This window comes from Euprymna scolopes, chromosome 7 (assembly GCF_053919585.1).
Source record: "Euprymna scolopes isolate OS-2025 chromosome 7, ASM5391958v1, whole genome shotgun sequence".
Taxonomy (NCBI): Eukaryota; Metazoa; Mollusca; class Cephalopoda; order Sepiida; family Sepiolidae; genus Euprymna; species Euprymna scolopes.
The window spans coordinates 99254028-99268985 of record NC_136488.1 but is presented as its reverse complement, the minus strand read 5'-3'; the positions used below and the strand labels follow the sequence as shown (position 1 = coordinate 99268985).

The 14958-nt window shown below is 32.2% G+C and overlaps 1 protein-coding gene across 3 annotated transcripts in view; it reads right to left on the bottom strand.

Moving 5' to 3' along the window:
* LOC145279856 (uncharacterized) overlaps window positions 1-14958 on the bottom strand; it is a 1383997-nt gene that overhangs the window by 839450 nt on the left and 529589 nt on the right. For all 3 annotated transcript variants that reach the window (XM_080131300.1, XM_080131301.1, XM_080131302.1), the window contains one exon: window positions 7273-7446. In XM_080131300.1, the coding sequence (XP_079987426.1) occupies window positions 7273-7446 (174 nt within the window). The remainder of the gene's footprint in view (window positions 1-7272; window positions 7447-14958) is intronic.

Sequence of the window (14958 nt, the reverse complement as noted above, 5' to 3'; positions counted from 1 at the left end):
TTTACATTTTCAATCTGCCTCCATGTTCAAGTTCTTCTAGTAGTTAAAAGGTTAAAACTTTTAAAGGCAATACATCTATAATGCAAGGTTTACGAAAAACAAGCTATAGCCGTATATTTATGTTGCTTTTGTACAATAAAAAAAAGAATATATATATATTATAAAAAATATATATATATATATTATATAAGTAGTTGCTCATTGGCTGATTAGGATGGGCGCGGTGGCAACTAGAATGCGGATTGCCTAACAAAAATACTCAATAGCATGTGCGTATATATAAACGCACTACAACCACAACTTTTCGCAGGAGCCTGGCGAATTCTCACGAGAATGAAACGCGAAATATTCTGTGTAGCTTAATTGCCATATATATTTTCATAACTTACTATATATATATATATATATATATATATATATATATATATATATATGGAAGCTGACACAACCTGTTTTATCAAACTAACAATAGTCCTCTCTCTCTATATATATATATCTATATATATAAAAATGTAAATTTGGTTCATTACAAGTGAATAAAACCATATTTCTTTGTTACCAATTTATTTGAAATTTTCAGACAACCCATCTTTAGAGTCGAGGTATGTTTTTATGCTATTAAAATAAATTTACCTCACGAATTATTAAAATATTAAATAAAATAAATATATTTTCGTAAGCCGTTACTGCGAATCTGTTCTGTTGATAAAACTGAACTTCCAGTTCGATTCATTTCACAGCCACGAATTGATGAAAGATTTCATTTTCTGTTAACTCGATAAGTAAAAAAAAAAAAAAAAAACATAATTCATTTGTTTATCTTCCAAATTTTTTAATTTACACATTTTTTCTTTATTATATAAGGCCAAAAAAAAGTTTGTCGCTTGCTTATTGAGTTTTTTTTTGTTTTTCAATATAAGATTGGTTGGTAAAGTACAGTTTATTTTTGTCCGCGCTATTTTTTAAATCGTATTTCTAGGTTTAATTACAGTTTTATTATGTTTTATTATTCAATTGTAAGGTTAAATACACCCTCCCCTCCCCATGTTAAGAATGGCTTTTTAAATATTAACGTTATTATTACAACACGGATCACTCTCTGCATGAGTACTGTACTTTCACCTAACAATTTAATAAACAAAACATGGTACTTATGCAGAGAAAGTACCATAATAATATAATAATAGAATAATAACGTTATTTAGAAAGCCATTCTTAACATGGGGAGGACGTTTTTTTACTATTCTATACTTTCACCTAACAATTTAATAAACAAAAGATGGTACTTATGCAGAGAAGGTACCGTGCTGAAATAACACTATTAAGAAAGCCATTCTTAACATGGGAAAGGGAGAGTGTTCTGTAACTATTTTATATTTTCACCTAACAATTTAATAAACAAAATATAGTACTTATGCAGAGAAGGTACCGTGCTGAAATAATACCGTTATTTAGAAAGCTATTCTTAACATGGGGAGGGAGTTTTGCATCTATTCTATACTTTCACCTAACAATTTAATAAACAAAAATAGATAGTACGTATGCATAGAAAATACCGTGATGAAAGACATTCTTAACATGGGGATGGTATTTTGTAACTATTCTGTCCTTTCACCTAACAATTTAAAAACAAAACATGGTACTTATGCAGAGAAGCTACACCGCTGACATAATGACGTTATTATTTAGAAAGCCATTCTTAACATGGGGGTAGGGGTGTTTTGTAACTATTCTGGACTTTCACCTAACAATTTATTAAACAAAAGTTAAACTTAAGCAGACAAGGAACAGTACTGAATCATTAACATTATTTAGAAAGCCATTCTTAACATGGGGAGGGAGGATGTTTTCTAACTATTCTGTACTTTCGGTGTTGATGCAGAGAGTGATCTGCGCTATTTTTTAAATCGCATTTCCATGTTTAATTAAAGTTTTATGATATGTTTTTTATTCAATTGTAAGGTTAAAGTACAGATTAGGTACAAACCCCCTCCCCATGTTAAGAATGGCTTTTTAAATAATAACGTTATTATTTCAACAAGGATCACTCTCTGCATGAATACCGATTAACGCTTTGTTCTTTGCTTTTTTTACCGTATTTTTTTGTTTTTTTTCAAGAAAACCTTTTTTTAAGAAAGATTGAAAGTGCACGTTTTTTCTTTTTTTTTTACAGAAGTTGTTTTTATATAAGAAAATATGAATGCTTATAAAGAAATTGGGTACTCGTGCACTTATTGATCCATGCTGAAATAATAACGTTATTATTTAAAAAGCCATTCTTAACATTGGGAGAAGAGGGTGTTTTGTACCTATTCTGTACCTTAACCTTACAATTGAGTGAAAAAAACGGTAAATTTTTAGATTAGGTCCACCTCCACAATTTTCTTTTAAATGACGACTTTTGTAGGTTCTCGACTATGCTGAATACAGAAATCGCATTGAAATTTTGCAGAAATAAGTAGTTATCGAGATATTAAAAATTTGTATAATGCATTGTAATTTCTGGCAGCCGTCTTTTTTACACGCTTGCGCGCGTCATAAACAAATCTGCGCGCGTAACAAAGATGACCGCCAAAGAATACAATGCATAAAACAACTATCTATATCTCGATAACTACTTATTTCTGCAAGATTTCAATGTGATTTCTGCATTCAGCATAGTCGGAAACTTATAAAAGTGGTCATTTAAAAGAAAATTGTGGAGGTGGACCTAATCTAAAAAAGAATACTAAAAAAACATAAAACTTTAATTAAGCTTGGAAATACGATTTAAAAAAATAGCGCGGATCAGTAAGTGCATGAGCACCCATTAATCGACTTACGTGACCTTATTAACAAATATTATCAAAGGCAAGATATGCTACTTTATTACCGAAATGGATAATTTTTTTTGTTTTTTTAATGCAAAATTTCTATTCGGCTCAAAAAAACACAGCGTTTACTGTTATATTTGGAAATTACAAATGGCGGCAGACTGTGTTAACACATTAGGTTTGGGAAAATGAGTTAAAACTAAAAAAATAACTATACAAAATACTGTTAAAAACCACTGAATACATGTCCGCCTATGTCACAGTAACATATATTGAGTGAGTTCCCGACAGTATTTTGTATAGTTTTTTTTAGTTTTAACTCATTTTCCCAAAGTTAATGTGTTCAACAGTCTGCCGCCATTTGTATTTTTCAAATATACAGATAAACACTACATTTTTTCAAACCGATTAAACATTTTACACTAAATAAAAACACTAAAATCTTATCCAGTTAGGTAGAAAAGTAACTTATCTTGCTTTGATTACATTTATTTGTTATATTTATTTTTCAACAACTTTTTCGTTTCTGTGTTTAGTAATACAAACCCGTTTTATTTACTATAACGTTTAGTCGGCTCGAAGAACAGTGTTTATAAGTGTATTTGAAAAATACAAACAGTGATGGACACTGTTGATGATGTTAAGTTTGAGAAAATGATTTAAAACTAAAAAACTATACAAAATACTATCAGAAACCCACCGAATATGTCAGCCTATGTCACAATAACATATAATCAGTAGGTGTCTGACATTGTTTTGTATAATTTTTAACTGATTTTCCCAAACTTAACGTATTCAACAGAGTCCGCGACCATTCGTCTTTTTCAAATACATAGATAAACACTGCGTTTTTGAGCCGATTAAACATTTTACATTAAATAAAAACACTAAAAAATTATCCAGTTAGATAGAAACGTAATTTACCTTACCTTTGCTTTCATTTATTCGTTTTTGAACAACTTTTTCGAATCTGTGTATAGTAACCCCCCCCCTCTTACCGAAATATTAGTTAAAAACTCACATTTTTTAATACAATAAAAAAGAAAACTATTTAGCGTTTCAATGGTTTAGCAACTTTCGGCTTAATCCACTGAATGTTGGTCGAGCCGAAGCCATGATTGATGGTAACACCCGAGGATCCGGATCCAATTCTGCAAGAGTACCATATTTTTTATTTTCGCCTTTTTTTTTTTTTTACTTTTGGGAGTGGATTGCTGTACTAAGAATATAAGAAACATGCATTTTCTCTTTTTATTAGAATTTTCCATTACACGAAATTAAGCCACAACAACGCGTGGCAGGGTACAGCTAGTGTATATATATATATATATATATAGTAGTCATTTGCCGACAGATTGTTTCATTGTATCACAGATTTTCCAGTTCATACAGTGTGGTTACATAGACAAGTGTATAGAACTAGAGTTAAACTTGACCAAAAGCCAGCATTCTAATCAGTTGGCTGTCAGTCACAAGCCGTGATCAAACAGGATCTCAATGTTTATACAAACACTGTCAACTGCGGAAGAGTGCTCTATTTGTTTTCACGAATAGCCTTGCATTATCGCTATTGGTAGTTGGCTATTTCACTTACGACATAGCTCAGTACAGAGGCTTATGTAGTCATCAACAGACAGACTATTTAGCTATATCACAGCTTTTCAGTGGGGCTTGTCAGGCAAGTGCCGTAGGCCGAGATCAAAACGTGTGTGTGCGTCGAGATCTTTCTCATTTGATTCGTGTAGAGGTGAAACTGATAAAAATGAAAATGAGCTTAAAAAGGGGTCTCTCTATTATAATAAGCAATTTTAAAAGAAGACATAATTCCTAGTCTTCTTCTCTTTGCATGTCTTTGAAGCATGCGGTCATGCAACAGTCTCCTACTTTTTATGTAGTCCTTTGCATTATCGCCGTATTCAAGCTCTCTCTCTCTCTATATATATATTTATATATATATATATATATATATTTGAACATCAATTTGAATATCATATATTACTTTCTTTCAAACTTGTGAATCGTTCAATTTTTGTGCTAACCAGCAAAATTATAGCTCGTCTACATAAATATCAATTTACTAACCATTTTCTTCTGAAGAAAGAAAAATTTTGAAACTCGATGGAATAAGAAATAAGTAACTGCATTTTGAATTTCTTGTGTACAAAAATAAATGTTGTAAGTTATTATTTGCAAAATTTATCTCCCTTCACACACACACACACACACACACATATATATTAGTCTGTCTGTTCCACTTTTTCTCAGAAACTAGTACACTGATTTGGATAAGACTTAGCATGGACTTTTGTTATGACAAGGTGAAGCAAATTAAAGATCATGTTATCCATTCAATACAAATTAGGGATTAATAGAGATTACTCACCACAATACAACATTAACTCTATAAATTCTGTCTGAAACTACTAGTTTGATCAGGCTGAAATTTTGCATTCACCTTTGTTCTGATATGGTGCAGTTAACCAAGTATTCTGGTATTCGTTTAATGCACAGTAAGGATTTTATAGAGATTAGAATTTAATACAAAAATTGGTGCTTGTGCACTTATTGAACCACGCTTATTTGAAATAGTATTTTCAAGTTAAATTGAAGTTTTACTATATCTCTTTTTAATTAAATTGTTAGGTGGAAGTACAGAATAGTTACAATACACCCTCCTCTCCCTATGTTAAGAATGGCTTTCTAACTATTAGCATTATTATTTCAGCACGGTTCAATAAGTGCACGAGTACCCAAAAATTAAGCTCAAATTTAACCATATCAAATTACCAATTTGGTATCAAGCACTCATTCTGAGTTGTGACCATAACTTTTTGCCCGTTTTTCACAAGCAAAAAGTATAGTAAAAAATGATTTATATATATATATTTCTTATTGGGGAAGTAATATTATCCACTGTAGAACCATGTATTTAACAGCCGTCCTGTTTTTTAATCTCCGAAACAGTTACATGGTAAGCAACTGAGCATCTTCGTTTTCTATTTACAAAATTTTAGTTAAGGTTTTCCCTTTTCATCCTTATGTAGTTAAATTCTCTTTTATAAATTGAGGACTCTTGAGGAATCGGCTCATACAAGTGCTAAGTCTATTTCTATTTAACAATTTTAGTAAAGGCTTTTTTTTTTCATCCTTATATAAATGAATTCTCTTTTGTAATTATAAACTTTTTAAAAGTCGGATTATGTAGGTGTTAAGTCTGCGATAGGTTAAATTTATTTTTTCTTTTCTGGGAATTTAAACTGCATTTTTTATTTTTACAAGTTTTTTTTTTTTTTTTTTTTTAAATTCTTTTTAAATTCCATTTTCACACCAAACAAGGCACAGTGCCACTTTGAAATAGGGGGCTACTATCGGGGACATAAGTTGCAGCGATATTATGAAGGGAAATGAGTAGCAAGATGTCTGTTCACATTATACTTGAACTTCTGCATGTCAGTACAGTTGGGAAAGCAGAATTCCGGAAGGGAGTTCCAAAGTCTAGCAGTTCTAGGGAAGAAACTATTGTAGTAGAATGCTTTCTTACACCTAGGGATCTCTACTGTGAAGTGGTGGGATTTAGCGTCTTGTCGGGTTTGTCAGGGGTATTCACGTCGAGGGGGTACATGTGCTTGAAGTTCGTCGGAGCATTCACCATTAAAGTACTTGTAGAACAGGCAGAGGGATGCACCATTTCGTCGATGGGACACAGGCTGAAGCTTAGTTGACAGTTCAGAACCTATCAGGTTGGCGACTCTCTTTTGAACCCTGTCCATGAATGAGACAATGAGCAGATGCACCAGCCCAAATGTGACAACAATACTCTATACATGGGCGAATGGTGGCCTTATAGAAGTACAGGATACTTTCATAAGTAGCTTTCAAGCACGGCAGAGAGAGCCCACCTTCTTTGCAGCAGTAAACGTTAGGCTGAGGAGGTTAAAGGAAGTACTTTCAGGTAATGTGTTCTTGGTCATTGCTATTGGTGGTACTGAAGGTTTCTTGTAATTATTGAAGGACACAAGCTTAGTCTTGGCAGCATTGAATGTGACCATCCATGTTTGTCCCCATTCCACTACAGATTGGAGGTCATCCTCTAGTGTTTCTGCCATTTCCTTAAATATGTGTTCATTTGTTTTCCCCTCGTGCCTGTTATAGAGCATGTGCAAAAATAAGGCAGAGGCAATAAGAATTTTAGGCACAAAGTAAAAATGTAGATACTTTAATATGATCATCTCTAAAAGCCAAGATAAACGATCAACTAGATTGCAACCACCGATGCATCGTGAAAAAAATACATGCATTTCTAGACAAACAGATTTGGGCAGTTTTGATCTCAGCTAGAATTTCTAAATTTTCTGCTTCTTTACATCTAAACGGGCACTTTTCAGCGATCAAGATTTTGTAGCTAAAAAGAAAAAAAAAAAGAAGGAAATTATGATAAAAAAATAAAACTTTTACTCACCACTTTCCACAGGTTTACTTGGTGGAGAAGAACATTCAGCCATTTCTTCTTCTGCACACTCAACATCACAAATTGAAGGTAAGCGTTTGGCAGGAGAGGCTGTACGCCGTGGAAGGGTTCCTTCATCTGTGACACAGATCCAACACGAATTACGTGTACTTTCGGCATAAATACCTGTTGACAAAAAACATGTACAAATATAATAACCGGTATGCATAATATTTGGCATGTTTTTATTCAAAATTATACAAAATGAGATTCTAATTTAATAAACGAACATGGTAGAATACTATAGTGATGCACTTAAATTACTGATTCACCCCAGACACATTGCTAAAAAGACATAAGAGATCACTGTGATTAGAGAGCAGCTTTATATGGATCATCCTAAGTAGGGAGTTGTGCAGTAAAATGTTTGTTGAAATGACATTTAAATTTCTACATGATCGTACAATCGGGAAACAGGCTGCACGAAGAGAATTCCAAAGGCAGCTGGTCCAAGGTAAGAACTTATTAGAGTTTTCAAGCATCTGAGGAGCTCTACAGTGAAGAGGTGAGATTTTGTTGCTAGATTAGTTTATCAGATGTATTTCAGTTGAGGGGGAGGGGGTGTACCAGTGCAGTAAGTTCGTTGGAGGATATTCTATGAAAGTACTTGTAAAACAATCATAGAAGTGTAACCTTATGGTGATGAGGCCAGGGGAGGAGCTTGATATATGGTGCAGTGTCTATTAGGTTAGATGCTCTTTCATAAGAAATACGATGAGAAACCGATTGTTTTTGGCACATTGTTAGTATTTGTCAAAATATGTGGTATATGAGGAAACAAGACATTCATTAGGAAAAGGAAAGAAAAAGAACAGAAAAAAAATGGAAAAACATTTGCGAAAATAAGTAGTACTTAATTGGTGTCGGAGTTGATAATGCAGTGGTGGTGTGTATTGCATTGTTTCAGTGTGATTTTTGGAAGATGTTTAATTAAACAGTAACAACCAAACAAAGTTTATGTTTGCAATATATATATATATATATATATATATATATAGAGAGAGAGAGAGAGAGAGAGAGAGAGAGAGAGAGGCAGAGAGTATTTAGTCTTGAGAGGTGTGCAGTTTGTAAGGTCGAAATTGTGGATACAAGTGTTCTATTGTTTTTCCTTTCTGTCTTTCATTAATTTTATCTCCATGATATTCCATTTAATATATATCTTGTGTATTATACCTCAATATAGTCTATCTATAGATAACTATATAAGCCGCTCTTCTCAGGTTAAACACTGTTAGTAAATGATATCGCCTGCTGCTTACTTTGTGTAATGCAAACTATTTGTAAATTAATAAATGGAGCACTGTAAAAGTGGTGGCTAATATTCATATAAAAAATATTGTAGATATATTTATGAGCGCTACTCTTGTGGCTTAGTGGTGAGAACTGCTGACTCTTTACTAGATGGTTAAAGATTCGATTCCTGGCTCAGGATGGGTACTGGTGTAGCCACACTGAAGAGCTTGGATACAACGAAACTGTCTATCTATGGATGACTATATATATATATATATATATATATATATATATACGGCATAATCATGTTGAGAGACAGTTTGTATATGGCATAATCACATTGACACATTGGTTCTCATCAGATCATACAAGTTAAGCAACAATGATCTTGGCTAGTACCAGATGGGTGACCATTTGGAAATACCAGGCACTGTATGTAGGAGGACTTTGACACCTTTCTGCAAAAAAACTACAAAAACCTAACGTCCTCATCTCCTTAACTGTGATATACATGTGACTGAGGACCGCTTGTGAACTTAATATTCCCATGAAACTCCCTCCTCCGAGGGAATCTAGTTTAATCCACCCACGGTAAATGCTGTTGGCACATATATATATATATATATATATATATATATATATATATATATTGTTTATACAAACATTATTGGTTACATATGTGAATACATGTTTCATTAATTTATAAAACTAGTATTTTCAGGCCAATTATTTTACAATGTATCTCTTGAACCATCAATTCCCAGAGAAGCATTACTTAAACTTTATCAAGTACATTATCCGTTACGCCAAGAGTTATTATTACTATTATTTGTACTCATGAGAAGTTTTCATGCAGGCCATTACCAAAGATTTCTCTGTCAACATCCTGTGGTGCTCTCTGGAGTCTAGGTGACAAGTCTCCCCAGATTACCACTGCTCTCATCCTCTTTCGCTAAACATTGCGAATGAATTTGTTTTATCGCAACATCCATTTACCACTGATGTTTTGCTGGCAACGATCATTGGCATTCACTGTAGTTTGAGTGGCAATAAGGAAGATCCCAGTCCTTATATCTGAAAATAATTTCATTTTAATAGTTCGAATTAACTTTTAATTGACTAAGTAACCCATCTATTACTACTATCTATCATTTTCACACTCTCTCAATGTACGTTGTTTGACTTTTCCTTTCTTCTTTTAAATAATGTCTATCACTCTGGCTTCCATTCAACTTGATAGAATTTTATTAAAATATCAAATTTTGAATAACAAATAAATATACCAGATCTAATAATTGTACATGGTTTTGCACACCGCTTATAATTGCATCCATAAATGTCTAATAATCAGAATAGCGTATACAAGTGTACTTGAAAATCCTGAATTGTTTGAGGGCACAACCATCTGCAATGAGTGCCGGACCAGTTCACTCCGTTTGGCGATGGGGGGATGGATAGGCGGAGAATTAAAGATAGTTGCATATAAGATAAATGAGATTGGCGACAGACAGCTTGTTGCAGACTGACAAGTGTGGAGTTTGAAGGCGAGACGTTAAGAAATATAGAATTAAGATGAAAAGGACAGGCCTGCTTTTATAAACCAGATGAATATATAAATATTATCTACATTGTCAAATACGTCTGCACCTTTATGACTAAATTTAGAAATAGACTTTGCGCATGGCTTAAGAAGTTTATGAGCTGCCCAAGAGAAGCTGGATATGTCCAAGGAGTGACCAGATGCTAAAAATACAGGATGACACATCGCATCCATCCATCATGTTATTCTTAATATAATGTCTGATCATATCACAGCTGGCCTAGAAATGACCAGGGTCCATCTTGTCATCTGGGCGTGTCCAGTAATTTTTTCACATGTTAAGCCGAGCAAGACTAGTTACAAAACTAAGGTCAGGTGTTTTGTCTGTTGTGGTCATAGCGGCAGGTCTCAAGAGAAATCCGGGATATGATAAGGAAGTTAATGACATAGCAAGGATATTCAGAGCACATCCGAACTTGAAGCCACCAATCGCCGTTCTGCAAGAAGAGGCCTTTCCCTGCCATAACTTGTTCGGCACACAAAATCAGATTCTGATTCTTTCTTTCTTCCTTTCTCTTTCCTTCACTCTCTCTCTTTTTTCTCGCTCTCTCTTTCTTTTTTATATTTCTCTCTCTTTCTTTCTCTCCATCTCTCTCTTTCAGAAAGACAAGTTCTCAAATATCTTGAGGGCCTTTTTTTCATGGTCGTCTATCTTCTCCGATCTTCGTCTGAAAGGAACTCTGTCCTTCTTACCCTAACCCTTACACACTAATAGATAACCGAGGAAAACCATTACAGCAAAATAAACACGCACGCTTCTATTGTTATCTTGAAATCTAGCGAGAAAATTAAAATATAGAAAATAAACTTTAATGAGACCCTGCCTTGCTCTGAGAGAAATGTGTCTCCATCAGATATACGGCCATTTATTAATTCCTCATTGTTATTACACTGCGTGTGTATGCAATGGTGTTTTTCTTTGTTCTATTAGCAGAAGGTGCTGCCTACAACATAGCATACATCAACAAAACTTAATAGGACAAGAAACAAAAGATGAGTTGATATCAGTTTCATGTTTGACTTAAACTCCCGAAGCTTTAACTACACATTAGAAAGTATGTTTTGCAAGTTAACAAGTTAAACAAAAGGAATTTCAGTGCATATTTATAAACACGCCCCATTATTAAGTACTTATGATTAGTTAGTGAATTATAACTCTTACCAGAAATTATTGTATTATTCAGACTAATGTTCTCATCTGGAGTGTTATTTTCACAACGTTTCGACCGATGTAACATCTGACTTTCCTCGGGTGTATATTGTTAGAAAACATACACTTTCTCTCTAATATTAGATGTACTCGATGTTGTCTACTATTAAACATAGCTGTACTGTACTTTAAAGTTATATTTATTTTATTTATTTACGGACTGTTATTCTCATGATGAAGGCCAGAGGAATAGTTGGCCGAAACGTTGTGAATAAACAAACCAATAAAAGATGAAAAACAGCAACTAATAAAGATGAGACTAATAATCCGAAATAAAAATAAATTAATAAAATTAATATGTCATTCTCATATACAATAGTTGTTTTCCACCATGTTTTGGTCAACTAATCCTCTGGCTGCAAATAAATAAAATAAAATACACAAATTATTTATGTACCATGATTCTAATAAATAATGCCTTATTATCAAGTGCTCATAATTTATTAATTATAATTCTAATAAATATGATAGTAAAATTTATAGCAATAGTTTTTATTAAGAATTTAATGTAGGTGTTAGAATTTACCATTAGCTTCGCAAAATGTCTTGGGCCCACATCAACTAATTTTAAAAGGAAACCCCTTTTTTTAGAACATGTGATAATCGGGAAATACTTTTCGATCATCCTGTAAATATTTGAATATGGTTAGAAAATATCATTATCCACTGACACGTGTTTCGTCGTCTACGACTCATCAGAGTGGCTGAATCTTCTCAGTAAATAGGATATAATATGTATATATGTTGGTGAATTTTCAGTGTTAACTTTAAAGAAAAGTGGAAAAGGAGAGAGCATTTTAATATGAAATGAGAGGCAAAGGTGACAGAGAAATAATTCAACACACAATGTCATTTACTTCTTCAGCGTTTTTAGCATAAATAAACATTTTTGTTCAAATAAAGTTCTTTCTACTATTATTATAGTCAGATTTAAACACAATTATACCGGTATCTCTGTACATGTGTCTGTAGTACTATTTTAGCTAGTTTGTTTCCATGCTTATCCGGTAATTCCATATACTAACTTTTTTTTTTTTCTGAAATATTATTTCATGTTACACACTTCTTAATACATATATTAAAAGAATAGGCGTCTAACAATGGGTAAAATTAATTTCCTGACCACAACTTTTGTGTCCCCTTACGAAGATTAAAAGCAAGATATAATAATACTAAACCTTGTTTAAAACTTTTATTCTAATTTTCATCGAATTCATTATATGAATTTGTTTCTACAATAAAAAATGTAAGAAGCTTCAATGAGAAAACATTGAAATTCAAGACCTCTTGCTGAATTGGAATATGGATCAAATCTAATGCAAGCCTGAAACATTTGAATTTTCAAATGGTAGGTTGTACCAACTTAAAATCTCCAAAATAAACTGGCATTTGGGAAATATTTATTAATTGAGGTTTGATACTTATTGTTAAAATTTCATAAAAATTGGAAATACATGAATTTTCGTAAATTGCTTTCATCTTTTCTTTGTGCTCTTTGCGAAAACTAAATTAACTATAGTCAATATTTATCAACCATTACCTTTAGTAGTTGTGTTCTAAAATTCACAATGATCGGTGAATTTATGAGAGCATACTTGAACAAATCCAAGTTACATCGTAAATATTCCCGTCCTTAGAGACAACTGCCAGATGAAACCCACAAAATAACCAGAAAAAAAACATGCAATAAGGCCTTCAGCTAAGTGGCAGAAAACGTTAGTAGTGATATGGAGATTGTAATATTTAATATTCAGCTTCGGTTTGCTGTGGAAATTGACTTTCACAACAATCAAATCTGAACTCAATAACCATTTTTTATATCATAATGAAAATATATTTATGGCAATCAAGCTACACAAAGCTTCTACAGTTTATCCCTGGAAGAAATCGTCCAGCTACAATGCTTTCCTAGTTTTACTCACTTGAACACTCTTGTAGCAAATACTGAAAATAGATACATAAAATATTATATCTCCTTATAATATGCAGATACATGAAATGATTATATGAGTAAATTATGAAAATATATATAGCAATGAAGCTATTTTCATGACTTGATGTCTAGATCTACTCATGTATTGAGCACTATTGAAGTAAATACTGAAAATAGGTACATAAAATATTATATCTCCTTACAAAACTTTATGTGAATACATGATTATATATATATATATATATATATATATATATATATATATATATATATAATCATGTATTCACATAAAGTTTTGTAAGGAGATATAATATTTTATGTACCTATTTTCAGTATTTACTTCAATAGTGCTCAATACATGAGTAGATCTAGACATCAAGTCATGAAAATAGCTTCATTGCTATATATATTTTCATAATTTACTCATATATATATATATATAAGTGTGTGTGATAATATAAAAAAAAGCAATTCAAATTCTGTGACCGGTAGAACAATCAACCTCCATACTGAAGAACCCTGGAAAAGGATGAAATGGACCTAAAATTAAAACTATGTATAATATTATTTATAGGTTCCTTAATGCTGGGACGGGCGCTTTAAGAGAATTAAAATTAATCTATTAAAATGAATGCATAATGCAAAATTCTGTCTGATCACGTTGTTGAAAACTGTTTATAACAGCTTTCTATAAATGTTCATTAGTAATGACACAACAGATCTGAATTCTTTCCCCCTTCATTTTAGTTGTTAAGTTGGTTGCATGTTTCTAGGGAATCAGACAGAAGTTAAAATTTTGACTTGGGTTTGAGATTCGAATCATGTGAGTGTTAGAACAATAATTCCCGAAAAAGAATGGAGCATGTGTATGTCGGTAAGAAATTACAAAAATATTTATCATAATAGTATATATATATATATATATATATATATATATATATATATATATATATATAGCATATAACGATATAGTAATCTAAGTAAGTTTATATCTACAGAGTAAAAATACAAAGAATCATTACTGTGTTTATATAACAACGCATATATCGAGCTTTTTATTAGGTGTCATTTTTTTTTAAATTTTTAGTTATACATTTGCAGACATGTTTCGGTCAGATTTATGGTCAACCAGATTTCTCAAGAACAATGTATTTTCTTCATTAAAATGCAGCTGTATTAAAAAAGTTGTCCCGAAGTGGTCTGGCTATTTCCATAACTAGCTCTACTCATGTATTGAGCACTATTGAAGTAAATATTGAAAATAGATACATAAAATATATCTCCTTACAAAATTTTATGAGGATACATGAAATATATATATATATATATATATATACACACACACACACACATCAAAACATTTGTAAATGTGTGTTGGTCAAAACTATGGTTAGCCAAAACTATGGTTAGCCAAACCCTTTTAAACATTTTTTTTATTCATGGCTTCATTTAATTGCAGCTCAAAAAGTATGTCTATCCTTGACTTTGATCAAAACATGTATGTAAATGTGTAGCCAAAAATATTTGAATAAGATCTTATGCCCAATAACATATATATAGCATTCTTTATAGACTAGAAACCTTTTGGAGCACTTAACTAAAAAAATTCCAATTTTCTCTTCATTACATATGCCTAGAGAAAGCTATTTATATTCCCAATGG